The sequence below is a fragment of the Bos indicus x Bos taurus genome, chromosome 5, assembly GCF_003369695.1.
Source record: "Bos indicus x Bos taurus breed Angus x Brahman F1 hybrid chromosome 5, Bos_hybrid_MaternalHap_v2.0, whole genome shotgun sequence".
Lineage (NCBI taxonomy): Eukaryota > Metazoa > Chordata > Mammalia > Artiodactyla > Bovidae > Bos > Bos indicus x Bos taurus.
In genome coordinates this window covers 8,320,239-8,338,208 of record NC_040080.1, presented here as the reverse complement: position 1 = coordinate 8,338,208, position 17,970 = coordinate 8,320,239, and the positions used below count along the sequence as shown (strand labels likewise).

At 58.8% G+C, this 17,970-nt stretch overlaps 2 protein-coding genes across 7 annotated transcripts in view; one reads left to right on the top strand and one right to left on the bottom strand.

The window, feature by feature from the left end:
- SGSM3 (small G protein signaling modulator 3) overlaps positions 1-12,262 on the top strand; it is a 34,102-nt gene extending 21,840 nt beyond the window's left edge. Inside the window, exons 2-22 of one of the 3 annotated variants that reach the window (XM_027540711.1) lie at positions 3,855-3,966; positions 4,461-4,546; positions 4,913-4,979; positions 6,222-6,418; positions 6,491-6,598; positions 7,133-7,276; positions 7,493-7,688; positions 7,935-8,080; positions 8,312-8,536; positions 8,942-8,996; positions 9,149-9,276; positions 9,372-9,527; positions 9,654-9,708; positions 9,887-9,936; positions 10,098-10,250; positions 10,361-10,431; positions 10,550-10,598; positions 10,673-10,758; positions 11,260-11,382; positions 11,483-11,543; positions 11,755-12,262. In XM_027540711.1, coding sequence (XP_027396512.1) covers positions 3,960-3,966; positions 4,461-4,546; positions 4,913-4,979; positions 6,222-6,418; positions 6,491-6,598; positions 7,133-7,276; positions 7,493-7,688; positions 7,935-8,080; positions 8,312-8,536; positions 8,942-8,996; positions 9,149-9,276; positions 9,372-9,527; positions 9,654-9,708; positions 9,887-9,936; positions 10,098-10,250; positions 10,361-10,431; positions 10,550-10,598; positions 10,673-10,758; positions 11,260-11,382; positions 11,483-11,543; positions 11,755-11,835 — 2,244 coding nt within the window. In that variant the 5' untranslated portion in view covers positions 3,855-3,959 and the 3' untranslated portion in view covers positions 11,836-12,262. Of the gene's footprint in view, positions 1-3,854; positions 3,967-4,460; positions 4,547-4,912; positions 6,419-6,490; positions 6,599-7,029; positions 7,277-7,492; positions 7,689-7,934; positions 8,081-8,311; positions 8,537-8,941; positions 8,997-9,148; positions 9,277-9,371; positions 9,528-9,653; positions 9,709-9,886; positions 9,937-10,097; positions 10,251-10,360; positions 10,432-10,549; positions 10,599-10,672; positions 10,759-11,259; positions 11,383-11,482; positions 11,544-11,727 lie in introns of all 3 variants that reach the window. The other 2 variants (XM_027540712.1, XM_027540714.1) reach the window with 2 other exon arrangements.
- A 119-nt stretch (positions 12,263-12,381) lies between these two features.
- The window catches only part of MRTFA (myocardin related transcription factor A), a 211,562-nt gene continuing 205,973 nt past the window's right edge, over positions 12,382-17,970 (bottom strand). For all 4 annotated transcript variants that reach the window (XM_027540708.1, XM_027540709.1, XM_027540710.1 and 1 more), the window contains 4 exons: positions 17,647-17,742; positions 17,122-17,274; positions 16,793-16,853; positions 12,382-13,715 (listed from right to left, as the gene is read on the bottom strand). In XM_027540708.1, the coding sequence (XP_027396509.1) occupies positions 13,213-13,715; positions 16,793-16,853; positions 17,122-17,274; positions 17,647-17,742 (813 nt within the window). In that variant the 3' untranslated portion in view covers positions 12,382-13,212. The remainder of the gene's footprint in view (positions 13,716-16,792; positions 16,854-17,121; positions 17,275-17,646; positions 17,743-17,970) is intronic.

Below are 17,970 nucleotides of genomic sequence, written 5' to 3'. Positions count from 1 at the left end.
GAAATCCTCTAGCCTGCCTGAATAGGTTTTTCCAGCCACATGTGATTGTTCAGAGCCTCCCAACTGTGAGAGGCAGGAGATGTTCTAAACTGTCTAAACACAGATTCCTTTGAGTAGTTAGAAGATTGATTAGAAATTGTATTGGTGAAGGGATTTTCACTTGTTGAGCCAATGTTTGCTGCTAGTTTCCATATCCCTTACCTGCTGTGTCCCTGGCAGTGTATTGATTAATATAGTTGGTGTAAGTAGTAGCTTTAATGTTTGTAACCTGGGACCCTTGAGTTAATTCTTTTTCTTGTTATAGCCCACCACACCTTTGCTCTGTAGGAATGCAACTTTATCTAATGCTTTTGGAGGGTGGCTCCTGACCAATCACCTTTAGAGAAAAATAAGTTTTCTGAAGAAAGGGTCTTAAAATGTTAACAGGCCTCCGGGCCAGAAGATGATGCAAATCACCTAAGCTTTTGCATATGATAAGTTTGTAGGAAGAAAGCCTGGCTTGCTGCATGACTCTACCCCTTCCCCCATTATCCTCTATGCATAACTTAAGGTATAAAAACTACTTTGGAAAATAAAGTGTGGGCCTTGTTCACCGAAACTTGGTCTCACCATGTCGTTCTTTCTCTTACCTTCTGGCTGAATTATTCAGCCTCTTTTCTCCACTGAATTTCCTCACTGAGCTATCCTTATTCTATTACTCTTTATATCCTTAATTAACGTTTAATTAAGCAATTGTTTGCTGATCTTCGCCTACGCCGTCCCCGCTTCGAATTCCCTGGATCCACCGGGTCTGGACCCCGGCAGTGAGGAGTGTTTCTGATGATCTCAACTGGCATGTGTTACACTGAACCATAGGAAGTTGTTGTTTTTTGAGGTTGTAATGGATGGTTTTCAGCAGTTGCCATACGGCCTTTAGTAACCTCAGTGTCGAGGGTCCAGTAATTAACAGTAACCTTTCGGAAGTTAGGAGAAGGACTGCTTATCGCCCGATGCTTCCTGAGCATTCGCTGTGTGTCAGGGCAGTAGGGCCCTTTGTGTTCTCAGGCCATCCTCATAACCACTTTAGGACGTAGGTAGGTACTGTTATTCTATCCAGTCTGTGGAGAAGAAAACTGAGATTCGAACAAGTGATGTGAATGTGCCCAAGCTTATAAGCGGGGAGCCGCAGAGCTGGGGTGTGAATGCACACCTGTCTGACCAGAGAGGTCTTCACTTGATCCGCAGCACCGTCTGGCCCTGCACGAAGGTGGCAGAGGATGAGCTGGAAAGCCGCACTCTCCTAAGGCTGATGCCACAGCAGCGTGCTCGCCCAGGGCTCCGGGCCGCAGCGGCATGGCCGAGCTCGGGGGTTCTTCCCCAGCACTGCCGAGCTGGTGGCTGACCGACAGCCTCTCCGCAGGTGCCATGCTGGGGACGGTTATCAGGGTCCGTTTGGGAGACTGCACGTGGGTCTCCTCTCAGCTTGTTTCTCATGTGTGAGGACTGGAGATAATCTGCATCAAAATATGCTCTGAGGATGCATGCTGACATGATTTTAAGAATTTCTTGCTTTAATGTAAAAATACTTGCTCCATCCATCACAGAATTCTGATTCAAACCAGGCCCCGCATACCTGTCACACTGAAGGAAGACATTACGTCTTCCTCTTGCAAAGCAGACAGACAGGTCTAGGGCGGCTGGCCCATTAGGGAAGTGGGTTCTGCCATCTGTTTCTCAGCAGGACTTGTCTGGAAGCAGGAGGGCTGCCTCCCAGGTGGGCCGTCATGATGAGCATTTAGTTCATACATGGCCCAGTTAGGTTGTGTCTGGGCAGGAGGAGAGGCTGGTGACCCAGCTGAACTGCCCTTGGGACAAGCTGATTAGTTTTGGCCCCAGATTTGCAAGTGTGTCTTTAAAGAGAGCTAAGATGTTTTTCACGTGCCTAATTTTCAACGTATGCTGGAGTAAAGGGTCCATAGGCTGATGTTTTCTCAGAGCGCCCTCGATGGTTCTCTGACTTTCCTTTTTGTTTCTTTCTCACTCAGCTGACCCTTCACGTGTACCCAGAACCCTGTGCAGACAGCAGGGAGGAGGTGGAGCCAGCAGCTGTCACCTTCACGCGCCTGTCACCTGAGAATGGCGGAAGGGTGTTTAGGGCTGGGCGGGTGTGGTTCCAAAACCCAGAGGGCACTTGTCCTAAAAGATTTCAGCCACGGCCCCATGGTTATCTTCCGTTTATGTTACCTTCCATTCGTTTCATGGTTAGAAGTGAAAGGCTTCATTCAGAAAAAGGCTGAGAAGCTGCATTTCTGTTGAGGCTGAAGTAGGTGATGACAGGTTCTTTCTAGTTCTAAAGGGAGCAGGTTAGAAAGTGAGAGGAAGCCCTGAGTGCTGATGCCTCGATTGATTATTTATTGTTTTAAAATTGAGATACAAATCACATGCTACAAAGTTTACTACTTTTAAAGTGGATAATTTAGTGGTTTGAATATTTCTTGCTGTTTTGTGGCTAATCACCACTCTCCAATTCCAGACCAGTTTTCACCTCCACAGATAGATATCCCGCACGCATCCTTCCCCTGCCTTCTGCCTTCCCCTCTCCTCCAGCCCCTGGCAGTCACTAATCTACTTTCTGTAACTGGGGATTTGCTTCTGCTGGACATTTCTTTTAAATAGAATCATACCAATATTCATCCTCTTGTGACTGGCTTCTTTAACTGAGCATACTGTTTTGAAGATTCCCCTATGGTATAGCATCATTAGCACTTCATTCCTTTTTACAGCTGAATGATATTCCGTTGTATGGATATTCTGTGCGTTCCATATACCCCTGCACCAGTTCTTGGACACACGGGTTGTTTCTGCATTTTGGCTCGAATGCGTCATTCTGCTGTAAACCTCCGTGTACAGTTGTCTGTGTGGATACTTGTTTTAACTTCTGTGGGTAAATAACTAGGAGTGGAATTCTGGGGTCATATGGTAACCCTACATCTCACCTTTTGAGGAGCGTCAGAGTGCTTTCCACAGCAGCTCCGCCATCTGACGTTCCCACCAGCAGCAGATGAGGCTTCTAGTTTCGCCACATCCTCACCAGCACTAATCATTGCCTTTTTGATTACAGCCGTCCTCGTGGCTGTGACGTGGTCTCTCACTGTGGTTCTGATGTGCATTTTCCTGGTGACTAATGATGTTGAACATCTTTGTACATGCTCACTGGCTACTTAACATCTGTTCTTTGGAGAAATGTCTTTTCAGATCTTAAGCCTGTTTTTAAAAATTGGGCTATTTGTCTTTTTAATGTTGGGTCACTTTTTTACGAGGACAAAAAGAGAAAGGCAAGGGTTTAAACAATAACAGGAGATTTAGTGAGATTGCAACTTCATAGTTTTCCAGCCGTGAGGTGCTGGAAAGTGTGGTGGATGAAGTGGAAACGCCAGAGTCAGGTGAGTGGAGGTACTGACTCAGACGTGTTCTAAGTGATTCCTCAAAAATTCTGGCTCGGAGGAACCTATTCACGGAAGTTTCGGCGGTGTCTGGTTTTTGTTTTCTGTTTTAGGAATGTTTGCTTGAGCGTAGAGCATCAGGACGTCTGTCTGTGTGGTCCTCTCCAGCCTTAGGAGTGCAGGGACTGAGCAGGCTCTCCTCTTGGCCCGCAGAGCTGTTGAGAACAAGTTTCATAGCTTCTTCACAGTGTTTTCCTCTTGGACGAAATGTTGAGAACAGTAGACTTTTTCTTTCAAGTGAGACTTTTCTTTCCCTGTCAAACATTTACCTTGCCACCGCCCTGGACCAGTGTATCAGCCTACGCACAGAAAGGACCCCCTGCAGAGGGGCTGCGGTGGATGACTTTCCCCTTTGCACTCCTGCCCAAGCAGATGTTTCTGGACCAGATGACACTTGAGGAGCCTCCCAGCTCTGAGACACTAGGCTAGGAAACCCTAGTCTGGATCTGCAGAAGATTCTCCTGTCCTCTCTGCACAATGTCAGGTGGGAGGCAGGGGCCTGGCTTGGAAATGGGGTGACAGGCCCTCCAGAGGGAAGGGAGTCTTACCCAAGAGGATCTTCCTGGTGGGAGGGAAGCCGGCTTGTTTCCCATGGACCTTTGAGGGTCACGTGGACTGTCCAGGTCAGAGGTGGAGGAAGGAGGAAGTCTTCTGACAGGTCTCTGGGAGGGTTACTGCCACTGTCTCCTCAGTTTCCCCGAGTCCCTGTCCCCCTCTCCCTGCAGTCCTCATACGCAGGTGGGAGGAGAGCCGGGGAGGGGGTCCGGTTCCGTCTGGAGCACACCGCTGGTCTCCTGTAACTGCCTCCAAAAGTTGCACGTTGCTAGCTTTCTCCCCTCCCCCGTCCATCCCACTCTGGATGGTCCAGTCCTTTAATGGTGGGGGGTGGGGGTAGAGGAGGGATGTCTCAACTTGAATTTCCCCCCTGAATACTCTGCATTATGTTTATCTCCTATTCCTGGTCTTCCCTGCTTTTAGGAAGTCACGTACCTTCTGCCAATGGCCCCTTCTCAGCCCTGACTCCGAGTATGTGGCCCCAGGAGATCCTGGCCAAGTACGCGCAGGTACAGCAGGCTCAGCAGCTCTGCCCCACGCTGGGGCGCCCGGGGGGCCACCACCTGCTGCAGGTGTCCTGGGAGGGGAGCCGCTCCCCTGTATTCACATGGGGCCCCCGAGACAGCTTCTTAGCTCCACATCCTCTGTGAATCAACCATTAGGTTGGAGAAAAAGTATGACCTCTGCTCTCGGTATTATGGGGACACGAAAACACATAAAATGTGTTTCTTGACCTTATTATCTTTGACCTCTGAGGAAAATGCGGGGAGAATTCGAGAGGGTCGTTGGCCCCGTAGCTGAGAGATGACCACAGGAGGCTTCAGGGGAGGCTGGGAGGAGCGCAGCGGTGCTGACCTTCCCGCCCCCGGCTCTAGGAGGAGGCCACCGTGGAGCAGCCAGAGTTCCGCTATGATGAGTTCGGGTTCCGCGTGGACAAGGAAGGTGAGACTGAGCCCCTCGGGGGTAACCTGCCCCCGTCCTTGTTGGGGAGCACCAGCTCTGTGGCCGATGACACTATGGTGGCCTCGGGCTCTGGATGTTTCGCCCCGATGTTCTAGAATCATGGACAAAGCCACATCTGATGCTGATGCTATTACAAGTATATGGAGTTCTCCAGGATATTTTTGGTTTTGGAGGGGGGTGAGGTTCCCTTTTTTCTTTTCTTTGCTACTCTGCACAGCTTGTGGATTCTTAGTTCCCCAACCAGGGATTGAACTCAGGCCCTTGGCAATGAAAGTGCTCAGTCCTAGCCACTGGACCACCAGGAATTCCCCGTTTTTGTTTTTAAGATTAATTTTATTGATCGTAATATGATAATAAAAGCAATAATGTTCATTATAAAGAATTTTAAAAATACATCAATATGTAAAGATTAAAACAATCCGTAATCCTACAACCTGCAGATAACTGCTGACATTTCAGTGTGTTTTTCTCCTGGCTTTGTGAGTATCCGTCTGTACCTTTCATAACTAAGATGGTATCATATACATGTTTTTATATTGTTCTTATATCTCTTCACCTTATTCCATGAGCATTTTGTCTGTCAGTTAAGATATTCTTTAAAGAATATTTTCTGTGACTGTGTACTGACCCATCGCAACGGGCTGGTCATTGTGTATCTGTGACCGGTCTTCTGTAAGTGAACCCCAGGCTATCCCCACTGCTTGCTGCTGTCGGTCGCCACATGGGCGCTTGGGAGGCCGTCTGCCAGAACCCAGGGTGGCCTGCCACCAACCAGATAACTGACTGAGACCCAGCCGTCTGCAGGTCACGCACATTTCCAGTTCTGACGAGTCTTCGTTGTTGTCTGGTTCATAGGCAGGTATTTGTGAGTTAAAAGCTGCGCCTGAGAGGAACACGGAACTTTCTAGTATGATGGGAGTATTCTGTATCCTGACGGGGACAGTGTTTAGATGTTTATTGATCCTCGACAAAGACAAGGCCAGCAGGATTTTCAGGCCAGAAGGGTGAACACCTAGGGAGCAGGGACAGTGGGCTCATGGGTCTGGTTTGGGGGAGACAGTGAAGAGTGCAGATTTGCTGTTCAGGGTGCCAGGGAAGTGCCAGGGAAGTGACTGGAAAGAGTACCCTGGGTTTCAGCAGCGAGCTCTTGGCAGTGGACCCCGAGCCTGGCCCTCTGCGCTCAGAGCACAGACAGTGAGGTCGCTGTCCCCCTCCCCACAGACGCAGATGGCATCCCCTATTCCGGCCAGCTGCTGGAGGACCCGCCCCAGAGGCTGCGCTGGCAGGCCCACCTGGAGTTCACCCACAACCACGACGTGGGGGACCTCACCTGGGACAAGATTGCTGTCTCCCTGCCACGCTCGGAGAAGCTCCGCTCCCTGGTGCTGGCCGGGGTCCCCCACAGCATGAGGCCACAGGTGAGGCGGGGGCCCACGGAGGCCATGGGCACTGGGGCCCCACGGGGACTGAGTGCCGTGCCCCCTCCTCAGCTGTGGATGCGGCTGTCTGGGGCCCTGCAGAAGAAGAGGAACTCCGAACTGTCCTACCGAGAGATTGTGAAGAACAGCTCCAATGATGAGACCATTGCTGCCAAGCAGGTGAGGCCCTGTGGTGGGGGGCAAAGAGTCGGGGGAGGCCCCTCAGGGTTGGCCCAGGAGAGCTCGGCGGCCAGGAGGCAGCCCTGGGTAGTCCTTTCACCCCGACACCTGTGCCTGGAGCCAGCTTCTCCCGTGGTTGCTCTAGGGGTTGAGGGAATAGTCAGAAAGGTCACCATACCTGGTGCATATTAGGGTCCCCTGGAGACTTTAAATGTAGGTTTCCAGGCTTCTTTCCAGAGATTCTCATTCCATAGCTCTGGCTCAAGCCCCAGGCTTCTGTAGTTTTGTTGAGAAGATCCCCGTGAACCACGTGGCCTCAGCTGCACACCAGCTGGGCTCTCATCCCCAAGGGAGGAGGGTTAACTTTGACCCAGAGCCTGAGGACCCCCTCTTCCTGGGAGAGAAGCCAACCTGAGGTTTGCCCCACACAGGGGTCCCTGGCCTCCTCCCCGGGGGTCTCGGTGTCGGGGGTGTGGAGGCTGTGCCGCTGCAGCTGCGCCTCATGGGCTCTTGTTGTGGGCGGGCTGCCGGCAGATCGAGAAGGACCTGCTCCGCACCATGCCCAGCAATGCCTGCTTCGCCCACGTGAACGGCGTCGGGGTGCCCCGCCTGCGCAGGGTGCTCCGAGCGCTGGCCTGGCTCTACCCGGAGATCGGCTACTGCCAGGGCACGGGCATGGTGAGCACAGCCCGGGGTGACCCACCTCATCACTGGGGTGGGAGGCAGGAAGGAGAGAGTGGCGGGGGCGTTGGGAGGAGGGAGAGGGCCACCAGGTGCCTGAGGCGGGCACATGGTCTGTGGCGTGACGCCCACAGAGGCCACCTTACTCTGATGGGTCCCCCCGACAGTGTGTGGAGACCCGGGTAGATGCCCCTCGTCCCCCTGCCCTGCCAGGTGGCTGCCTGCCTCCTGCTCTTCCTGGAGGAGGATGACGCCTTCTGGATGATGTGCGCCATCATCGAGGACCTGCTCCCCGCCTCCTACTTCAGCACCACCCTGCTGGGCGTGCAGACGGACCAGCGTGTCCTGCGGCACCTCATCGTCCAGTACTTGCCTCGCCTGGACAGGCTGCTCCAGGAGCACGACATTGGTGAGGGCCCGACCCGCCTCTGCTCTGGATCCCGGGGTCCCAGCTTGGGCTTAGGTTCTGCAGGTCTGAGGCCTTGGGACGTGGCCGAGCACGGCACCTGGCAGCTCGGGAGGGAGAAGGGGGCGTGCCCCCCTGCGCAGCTCTCTTGCTCTCTGCCACCCCGCCTCCTCCACGGCTCGCGGGCCTGGGGACACCCCGTTCTGGCGGCCGTGCGCCCACCACCCCTGCCCCGCCATGTGTCCGCAGAGCTGTCGCTCATCACGCTGCACTGGTTCCTCACGGCCTTCGCCAGCGTGGTGCACATCCGCCTGCTGCTGCGACTCTGGGACCTGTTTTTCTACGAGGGCTCCCTGGTGCTGTTCCAGGCCACGTTGGGCATGCTGCGCCTCAAGGTGACAGCCCAGCCCCGGCGTCAGAGGTGGCTTCTTGGCAGCCCCGCAGGGCTGGCCCTCCACCTCCCCGGTCCAGGTCGCGGCCTCCTGCGGCCTGTGCACCGGCCCATCCGGGGAGCGGGGGTGTCTCTCAGGGGCAGGGCCTCCTTGTGCTCAGCTTGACCGTGCAGGGAAGTCTCCCTGGTGGCTCGGGTCCACCAGGCGGTGACGCCCGCCCTTTGCCCGGCCCAGGAGGACGAGCTGATCCAGTCGGAGAACTCGGCCTCCATCTTCAACACGCTGTCAGACATCCCGTCACAGCTGGAGGACGCGGACCTGCTGCTGGCGGAGGCCATGCGGCTGGCGGGCTCGCTCACTGCCGTGGCCGTGGAGACCCAGCGCCGCAAGCACCTGGCCTACCTCCTGGCCGACCAGGGCCAGCTCCTGGGCGCCCCTGCCACCACCGGCCTCTCTCAGGTGGGCGTGGGAGGGAGGAGGCCACGCTCACCTCTGCCCCTCAGCTCCCAGGGCCCAGCCTGGCCGGACCACCGCTGTGGAGGGACCACCGCTTTGGCCTTGGCACGTCTCTGCCAAGAGCTACCCTCTTTGGGCATAGGATAGACCCAGGCTTGATCTGACCCTCAGAGCTGGCGTCAGAGGCCACGTCAGAGAAGGCAGCGTGAGTGAGATGCTGGCCGGGCCTCCTCCTGTGCTGGGGTGCCATCTGGGTGCTGGGTGCCCAGCCCCGCTGACCTGACTTCATGCCCACAGGTGGTCTGGGTGCTGGATGCCCAGCCCTGCTGACCTGACTTCGTGCCCACAGGTGGTCTGGGTGCTGGGTGCCCGGTGCCCAGCCTCGCTGACCTGACTTCGTGCCCACAGGTGGTCCGCCGCAGGACTCAGCGGAGGAAGTCTGGCATCACATCACTGCTCTTCGGTGAGAGCTCCATGCTTGTGGCCAGGTGCTGGGCTGGGCTCTGAAAGTGGGGTGATGGGGGTGATCAGACTCACACCCCACGTGGACTCTGCGCTTCCCTGGAGTCGGGATGGGGCACGGCCACGGCTGCCATTGGTCTCTGGGCCTCGCAGGGGAGGATGACCTAGAGGCAATGAAGGCCAAGAACATCAAGCAGACGGAGCTGGTGGCTGACCTTCGGGAAGCCATCTTGCGTGTGGCCCGCCACTTCCAGTGCACGGACCCCAAGAACTGCAATGTGGTGAGTCTTGGGGCCCAGCCCTGGGTGCAGGGCTTGACCGGGGCCTCGCTGCCCTGGCCCTGGCCTGAGCAGTGGCCTTTCTGCCGCCCTGGCAGGAGCTGACCCCGGACTACAGCATGGAGAGCCACCAGCGGGACCACGAGAGCTACGTGGCCTGCTCTCGCGGCCACCCGCGCCGAGCCAAGGCCCTGCTGGACTTCGAGCGCCATGACGACGACGAGCTGGGCTTCCGCAAGAACGACATCATCACGGTGAGTGGGGAGTGGGCGCCTTCCCTTGGCAGCGGGTGGGGTGGCCAAGCCCTCGCCTGGCCAGAGCTCTGACCCAGGACAAAGCCGGGCAGCCGGAGCCGAGCTTCCCACACTTTTCCTTGGCAGATCGTCTCTCAGAAGGACGAGCACTGCTGGGTGGGCGAGCTGAACGGCCTGAGAGGTGAGGCCTCCGTCTGGTCCGTGTTGTGCCGGGCCGGCGGGAGGGCGGGCCAGGCCGTGAAGCTGCGGCGGCTTTGGGTTTGCTCAGTGTCTCTGTCGCCTGTGTCCTCAGCCCCGTGGCGGGTGGGAGACCTCAGGATGCAGAGCTGCACGCCTCACAGGCTCTGCTTCTCCCCCAGGCTGGTTTCCAGCCAAGTTCGTGGAAGTCCTGGATGAGCGGAGCAAGGAGGTGAGCGCGCACGCGAGGTGGGCCTGTCCCCGGGGGCCGTGCCCCTTCTACCCCAAGGCTGGCACCCTCCTGGCCCCAGGCTGTCCCCCTGGGCGTGTGGAGCGCTTGTGAGGATGAGGAGGGGCTGGCTGGGGCCCTCAGACCCCGTCCTCCCCCCTCAGTACTCCATCGCCGGGGACGATGCTGTGACGGAGGGGGTCACAGACCTCGTGCGAGGGACCCTCTGCCCGGCCCTCAAGGCCCTGTTTGAACACGGACTGAAGAAGCCTTCACTGCTCGGGGGTGCCTGCCACCCCTGGCTGTTCATCGAGGAGGTGAGTGTCCGGACCCCGTGGAGCTGGTGGGGAGGTGACCTGCTCAGCTGGACTCTGTGGCTCTGACCTGGTATCTACCCTCGGGTCGCTGACACTCACTGTGCCCCCAGGCAGCGGGCCGGGAGGTCGAGAGAGACTTCGACTCCGTGTACTCGCGCCTGGTGCTGTGCAAGACGTACAGGTAACCTGGCTCCTGCGTCCTCCTGCAGGTCGCCCTCCCAGCAGCCTGGGGCCGGGATGGAGGGAGGGCGTGGCCCGAGCCCACCAGGGCGGTGTGGGCAGCTCTGGTCCCCCCTCAGGTTGGATGAAGATGGCAAAGTCCTGACCCCAGAGGAGCTGCTCTACCGGGTAAGGGGGCCGCGGGCGGACCGGCCTCTAGGGTGGGCAGCTGGGGACACCTGAGTGACCGCTGTGCCCCCCAGGCTGTGCAGTCTGTTAACGTGACCCACGACGCTGCTCACGCACAAATGGACGTGAAGCTCCGCTCCCTCATCTGCGTGGGGCTCAAGTGAGTGTGTGCGCCCCCGTGAGCGGGGGCTGTGTGTGTGCGTGCCCTCACGGGGGGCGGGGCTGAGCTGGGCGGACGGAGGTGGGTGGCGGCCAGGGTGGCTCCCGAAGATCGTCCTCCAGTGTGAGACCAGCAACCGCTTGGCAGGGAGGGGCACTGGGGCTGGTGAAGCACTGGTTCCAGTGAGGTGAGCGGTCAGGGCTCACCAGGGACCTGGCTGCAGGCTGAGGGATGCCGGCCTCGGGTGGGCCAGGCTGAGCGTGGGGTTTCTGGACTTGCCACCAGGCAGAGGGGCGGCGTCCAGGCTGCGCTGACCTGGGGGCGGGAGCCCCTCCGCGATGAGCTCAGAGCATGCCGTGGGGCTGCTGGCCAGCGAGCAGGCGTGTCACAGGCTGAGCGACCATCAGGGCTGAGGGAGGTGGTGATGGAGCCTCAGACGCAGGAGGGGCGGCGAGGGGTCGGGGGCGCGGGCCTCTGAGCAGGTGCCCTCCCTGCCCCTAGCGAGCAGGTGCTGCACCTGTGGCTGGAGGTGCTCTGCTCCAGCCTGCCCACCGTGGAGAAGTGGTACCAGCCCTGGTCCTTCCTGCGCAGCCCCGGCTGGGTCCAGATCAAGTGCGAGCTGCGGTGAGGAGACCCTGGGCTCCTGCAGGCCCAGCCCGGGGGTGAGGGTGGGCGGGGGGGGCTGAGCCTTGCCAGCGTCTGACAGCCCCCCTTTGCTCTCCAGGGTCCTCTGCTGCTTCGCTTTCAGCCTCTCCCAGGACTGGGAGCTTCCTGCAAAGAGAGAGGTGGGTAGTGGGGCCTGCCTCCCAGGGGACTGTAGCGGGTGGGGCAGGCTGGCATCAGTGCCGGGGGCCGCCTCCCCGAAGCATTTCTGGGTGGCTGAGGCCTCGGGGGGGCCCTGAGTGCTGGCGCCACCTGCAACGACCACCCTGGCCCTGCCACCTGGCTTCCTCGCCGTGTGCCCAGCAGCTATGACAGGAGGGCTGTCTCGTGCAGGAGGAGAAGAAGCCCTTGAAGGAGGGCGTCCAGGACATGCTGGTGAAGCACCACCTCTTCAGCTGGGACATCGACGGGTGACGTGCTCCTCCAGGGGCCCCGTCTCACCCAGGCGCCGCCCACCGCGCCCCCCGCCCCCCTCCCCCCCCCCGCAAAGCGAGGAGAGAACGGCCAGCCCCGAGCTGCAGGGTCGAGGGGAGGACAGGTTCCAGAGTTCTGACTGGGCACCGTGGTGGGGGGGGTCAGAGTGGCAGAGGAGGGCAGAGGGTGGCAGGAACAGGCGGGGGTGCCCAGCTTTGCCAGGTCCCCCCAGGGCTGGAGCAGGGCCCTGTCCTGCCAGCGTCTTTACAGAGGCCCTGGGCCCAGCTCCATGGTGCCAACCAAAAACTTCGTGACGGGGTGGCACGCCAACTCTGGGCTGTCAGGTTTTGCTCAGGAAGAGGGTGGGGTGGCTGAAGGCTCCTGGGCCTCTGTGATTTATAAATAAACTCTTGTCTTTGAGAAAGCACCTCCCCGTCTCCCATCCAGGCAGGGCTGGGAAGTGGTGTCAGGGTTACAGTGTGGACACCTGGGCCCAGCCCTACCACCCATGTCTCGTCTAACGTGGATTGAACGAGATGGACCAGCAAGAGGTGTTTTTGTTTTTATTTTAAAAAGTTCACACAGCTGTCCCACCTCCGGTTTTGGTGACGCCACCCCTCGTCCCGTGGATGACCGTGAGGGGCAGGAGGCGGTGGCCAGAGCCTGAGGGCCGCCCCGGGCTCCCCCGCCAGGGCCGTGGTGGCTGCAGTGAGGCAGCAGACGGAATGTGGGCAGGAAGCACCCCGCCCTCGTGGCACTGATAAGGAGCAGGAAGCAGGAGGGTGGGGCTCAGGCTGTGGCGAGGTGGCTACACGTCAAACACAAGTGATGGGCGGGACCGCGGTGAGCCCCGCCCGGCCCTGGGAGCGGTGGTCTCCAGGCGGGGGTGGATGCAGCCGCCCCCGCCGAGATATGTGTATACGTATGGCGATATATAACAGAGGTATGTACACCTGTACAGAAACTGCCACCAACCACACATGGCTGCACTACACCAAGACACTAAGATGCAGGGAGCCCCTCCCGGGAAGCCTGGGACGCTGGTGTTGGCGCCGCGAGGATGGTGAGGTAGAGGCCTAGCTCGTGCCCCCTCGGGGGAAGAGGACACGCGGGCCCTGGCTCTGCCTCAGCCCCGGGCCTCGCCTCCTGAGCAGACCGCAGCCAGCAAGTGCACCCGGACCTCACAGAAGGAGGTCAAATAGGAGCCCGGCCCGTGCAGGCCTCCCGGAGCCCGGGGTGGGTCCCAGCACCGCCTCCCTGGAGCGGGCAGGGCCTGTGATTGTCAGGACTTCCGGCCTCACGGAGGGGCAGGATGGGGCTGGAAAGTGCCGGGCGCCCCAGAGTTCTCGGGGCCTCTAGCCCTCCCACCCCCCGGAACTACAAGCAGGAGTCCCAGTGCAGCTGCAAGTCGTGGCCGTCGAGGAAGTCCGTGGAGAAGAGGCTGGGGGCCGTGGTGCTGAGCGGGGCCAGGCTGAGCACCGGCCCGCCCGAGGACAGCTCCAGCCAGTCCATGCTGTCCAGGTGCCCGTCGGCCAAGTCCAGGCCCACACCACTGGGCTCAGGCGCAAAGTGCAATTCCGAGGTGTCCATGGGGGATGGGGGGTGGTCCAGGATGGCGGAGCTGCTCAGCATCTGGCTGTGGAGGTCGTCAATGAGGGAGAGGGGCTCCGGCCCCTCGTGCCCGCCAGTCAGCAGCGGCAGCCCTGTGCTGCTCTCCAGGAAGTCCTCCAGGCGCCCAGGCAGGGCCGGCGAGCCCGAAGGCGGCGGGGCGGCCTGAGGGAGCTCGGCCGCGGGCGAGGGCTGGGCGGCCAGGGGCGAGCTGCAGGCTGCTGTCGGGGGCGCCTTCTCTTTCCCTGGCTCCTTGAAATCCGCTGAGATCTCTGCCAATCGAGAAAGCAAAGGGGCGTCAGAAGCCAGCCTGAGTGTGACCTGCAATTGGAGCTTCCCCTTATAGCATGTACAAATATTAATTCAAAATGGGGCAAAGATCTAGATTTAGGAGCCAAAACTATAAAAGAAGAAAAGGGAACATCTTTGTGACACTGAAGTCAGTAGTGATTTCTTGGTTGTAACACCAAAGGCATAGGCAAAGAAAAAATAAACTGGCCTCCATAAAAACTTAAAACTTTGTACATCAAAGATCACTATTGAGAATGAAAAGACCATACAGCAACTATACTTCAAAAAAGTTAAGTGAAAAGACAAGCCCTGGAATGGGAGAAAAATCCGCAAACCGTGTATCTGGGTAGGTGATTGATATCCAGAATAACTCCTAGAACGCAACAAAACCCAACTGGAAAATGGACCAAGAAATCAAGACATTTCTCCAGCATATAACAGGCGGCTGTAAGCACATGAAAAAGTGAAAAGTGAAGTGACTCAGTCGTGTCCGACTCTTTGTGACCCCATGGACTGTAGCCCACCAGGCTCCTCCCTCCATGGGATTCTCCAGGCAAGAATACTGGAGTGGGCTGCCAATTCCTTCTCCAGGGAATTTTCCCAGGGATTGAACCCCGGTCTCCCACATTCCAGGCAGGCGCTTTAACCGCTGAGCCACCAGGGAAGCCAAGATGCTCAACACTAGTAATCATCAGGGAAAGACAAAAATTTGAAAGTGAGTGTTGGCAAGGATGTGGACCAGCGGGAACCCTTGTGAGTGGCTGGTGTGAATGAAAATAGTGCAGCTGTGTGGAAAGCAGTCCTGCAGTCCCTCAAACGTGAAAAGCACGGAATGATCCGGCAGCCCCACCTCTAGGTGCGCACCCCAAAGAACGGAAACACGGACTCAGATACCAGCACTCGTGACAGCATTGTACACAACAGCCAAAAGGCAGAAATAGCCAAAAGTGGATGAAGGGATAGGAAACGACCCACATGTCCAGTGGATGAAGGGATAAACACATTGGTACTGACACCATGGAACACTATTCAGCACAAAAAATTCTGGTAAAAGCTGTGACAGGGAAGAACCTTGAGGATATTATGCTAAGTGAAGCCAGCCAGAAACAAAAGGAGAAATAGTGTATGACTGCACTCACACACAGGTTTAGAACAGTCAATTCAGAGACAGGAAGCAGAAAAGGGCGGGAAACAAGGAGTTAGTGTGTGAAGGTGACTGTCAGCACGGGATGATGCAAGAGTCCTAGAAACAGAGCAGTGATGGCTGCACAACGATGAAAATGAACTTCATGCTGCTGAGTTTGCACCTTTCAAAGATGATTATGATGGAAAACCATGTTACATATGTTTTATCTCAATAAAAAAAAATTAATGCAGAAACCAGGCTTGCTCCTTGGCCCTCTAGGTCCTGTCCCAGCTGAGCGCCAGACGCCCAGCCCCACTCCCCGCCTCCCTCTCCCTCAGCTTGCCTGCGCGCCCCTGCTGCTGACGCCCTCCTCCACGGCCCTGTGGCCCTCTGGGGGCAAACAGCCCCAGCTTCCTCCTCTGCTGTCTCTTCTCGGCTTCCCACAGCCCCTCTTCTGGCAGCCCTGCCCTCCTGGAACCTCAGCGCCACCCGCCTTTATTAGAAACGCACCCCAGGCCCCTACTGCAGACCCTGCAATCCAGGGAGTCTCCCCGAGATCAAAACCAGTGACCTCGATTTTTTTGTAATTGAGGTAAAATCCACCACTTTAAACTGTCCAAGCTGATAAGCTGTTGCTCTTCCTACTGACACAATTAAATCCCTCAGGAGAGAAGCTGCCTCTTTCTCTGCCCACGCAGACACGCCCCTGGGGTCTCCTTCACCTCCAGACCACCAGCTCGTCCCACCAGCAGGCAAACACGCCTCCTTTCCATACCCACCCCTTTGCGGGGGACCCCCTGCAGAGAGCAGTCTAGACCCGCTGTCTCCCACAGCCCAGCCTCTCCAACCGGCTTCAGGCAGGCTCTGGCTACCAACCCACTGTCCAGGCTGAGGTCACTGGCGGCCGCCACCACGGCCTGGGGCCAGGTCTCGGTCCCCAGCTTTCCTGAGCAGCACTCAGCGGCCCTGGACCTTGATCCTCATGAGGGTGCAGCTCCCCTTCTGCCCCCTGGTCAGCCTCAGCAGCTTGAACCACCACCCCCCACCCCCCGCCACTTCCTCCTCTCTGCACACCCAGCCTCACCGCTCTGAATGCTGTCGGGACACCAGCAACCCCCTGACTCCTGCCTTCAGCCCAGACCTCCCCTGGCCTGGCCCTGTGGCCCCTCCATTCAGTCTAGGGACTGAGGCGCCCACGCTCCCGGGCACTCACGCTGCTGCTAACACCGCGCCCCCGGCTGCCGTGTCCCCTGGCCACACACCTAACTAAGCCACAGGAAACTGAACTGGCGCTCTGCGGACACTCCTGGACTCAGCCCTCCTGTGGCCCCCCTCACACCCCGCTCTCCTGGATCACCAGCCTCCCAGTCTGCCCTTCCAGAGGAGCCACCCTTCACGCGAAGCTGTGCTATGGCTCCCAGCATCACCCAGGGTCCCCGTGTCTCAGCCTGGCGCCCCCAGGTGTCTGGACCACCCACACCTGCTCCAGTCTGCCCTGCAGCGATGAACAGCACCTGCCCAGCAACCCTGACCCCGACCACCCCTCGCACCTGGGACCCTTGCCTCCCCTGCTTTTTTTGACGCTCCGAAGGACAGTTTGTTTTATTCCTCCATCACTTCCCCACAATAGGCTGCAAGCCCCGCTGAGGTGGGCATCTCTCTCACTGCTTCACCCTGGGCTGCGGGCACAGCACCGGGCACGTGGTGCAGCGGCTCAGGATACAACAAACGTGTGCTGAAGATGCACCCCCAGGGGGGCCCTGCCCAGCTTCTGGGACGCGTCTCACACGCTGCTGCCTCCTAAGTACTCACCAAGCCCCCCAGGCACTGTGTCAAGAACCAAACCAAACCAAACCCAATCAGCCAAGCCCAGGCTAGAGACACGAGGCAGGCAGGAGGGTGGGGAGAAGCAGCGTGGGGCCTCAACTTTACCTCCACTCTGAATCAGAATGTCAAACAGGTCATCCATCTGCTGGCTCGAGGAGCCATTTTCCTGTGGGCCAAAGACCAGAAAAAGATGAGGACCTACAACAGGGAGCCCCAGCCGGACTCAGAGCACAGACCCTCCCGGCCCTAAGCCAGCAGTCAGGCCCCAGCGGGCTGCGCCCAGGCTCCTGCAGCCCACCCTCTCTCCTGGCCCGACACCCCCTCTCCAAGGCCTCTTGGACCCAGAAGGCTGGCTCCAGCCAGCCAGCCCCACTCCCACAAGACCCGGGGGACTGTAACCACCCACTCCGCGGGCCCCCGGCCACCCTCTTTACCTGCCGCCTGGGCTGCTGGCTCACGGCTTCCTCGTAGCCAGGCGGCTCCTTCTTCGGCTGAGAAGCAGGGGTCCCAAACAGGGGCTGGGGTGGGGGCTCCAGGTCCATGTGGCCTGGGGGGCCGGGAGCTGGAGACTCAGGCTGGGACAGGGGCTGAAGAGGACAGAGAACCATGGCCGGCTGAGGGCGGCAGCCCGGGGCCCGTGCCAGGCAGGCAAGGCGGGGAGCGTCCACCTCCGCCCAGGCCAGCGGTCGGTGCGGATGCATGCGCTCTCGGGGAGTTTCGTGGACACCCCTGGGGAAGAAGCCATACAGGATGGGGGTGGCCCTGACCTCTGACCCTGCGAGGACGAGTGGCTCCCTGGGGTCCCAGGGCACAGGCAGGGGCGCCAAGCTGACCGCCCCTCCCCTCCCCAGAGCTTCTGCTCAGGGCCCAGGTCCCTTTTCGAGTCCCCAGGACCTGTCACCGGCCCCACCCCCCAAGCCCTGCCGGGCAAGGCCACACAAAGCCTAAAGCAGGCTTACCTTTGGACCAGGCTGAGTGGACGGTCTGGGCTGTGAGGGCGGCGGCAGCAGGGAGCCAGAGGCCAGCGTCACCTTGCTGGGGGACGACTGGCCTCGCTGAGGGGAGGAGGGGCGGGGCTCCCGTCAGGCCCCGCCCCCCCTCCCGGGTGCACGCCACCCTGCAGCAGGGGTAGGAGTGGCCCGCCTGGGGGGGCCACAAACAAGCTCTGACACTAAGGGCCGCAGCCGGGGACAGGCCCTCACAGCTCCACCTGCAAGGCTGGGGGTCTCACACAGGGGCCCCAACCTCCCCAACTTCCACGCAGTCTCAGCCCTGCGTGGGTG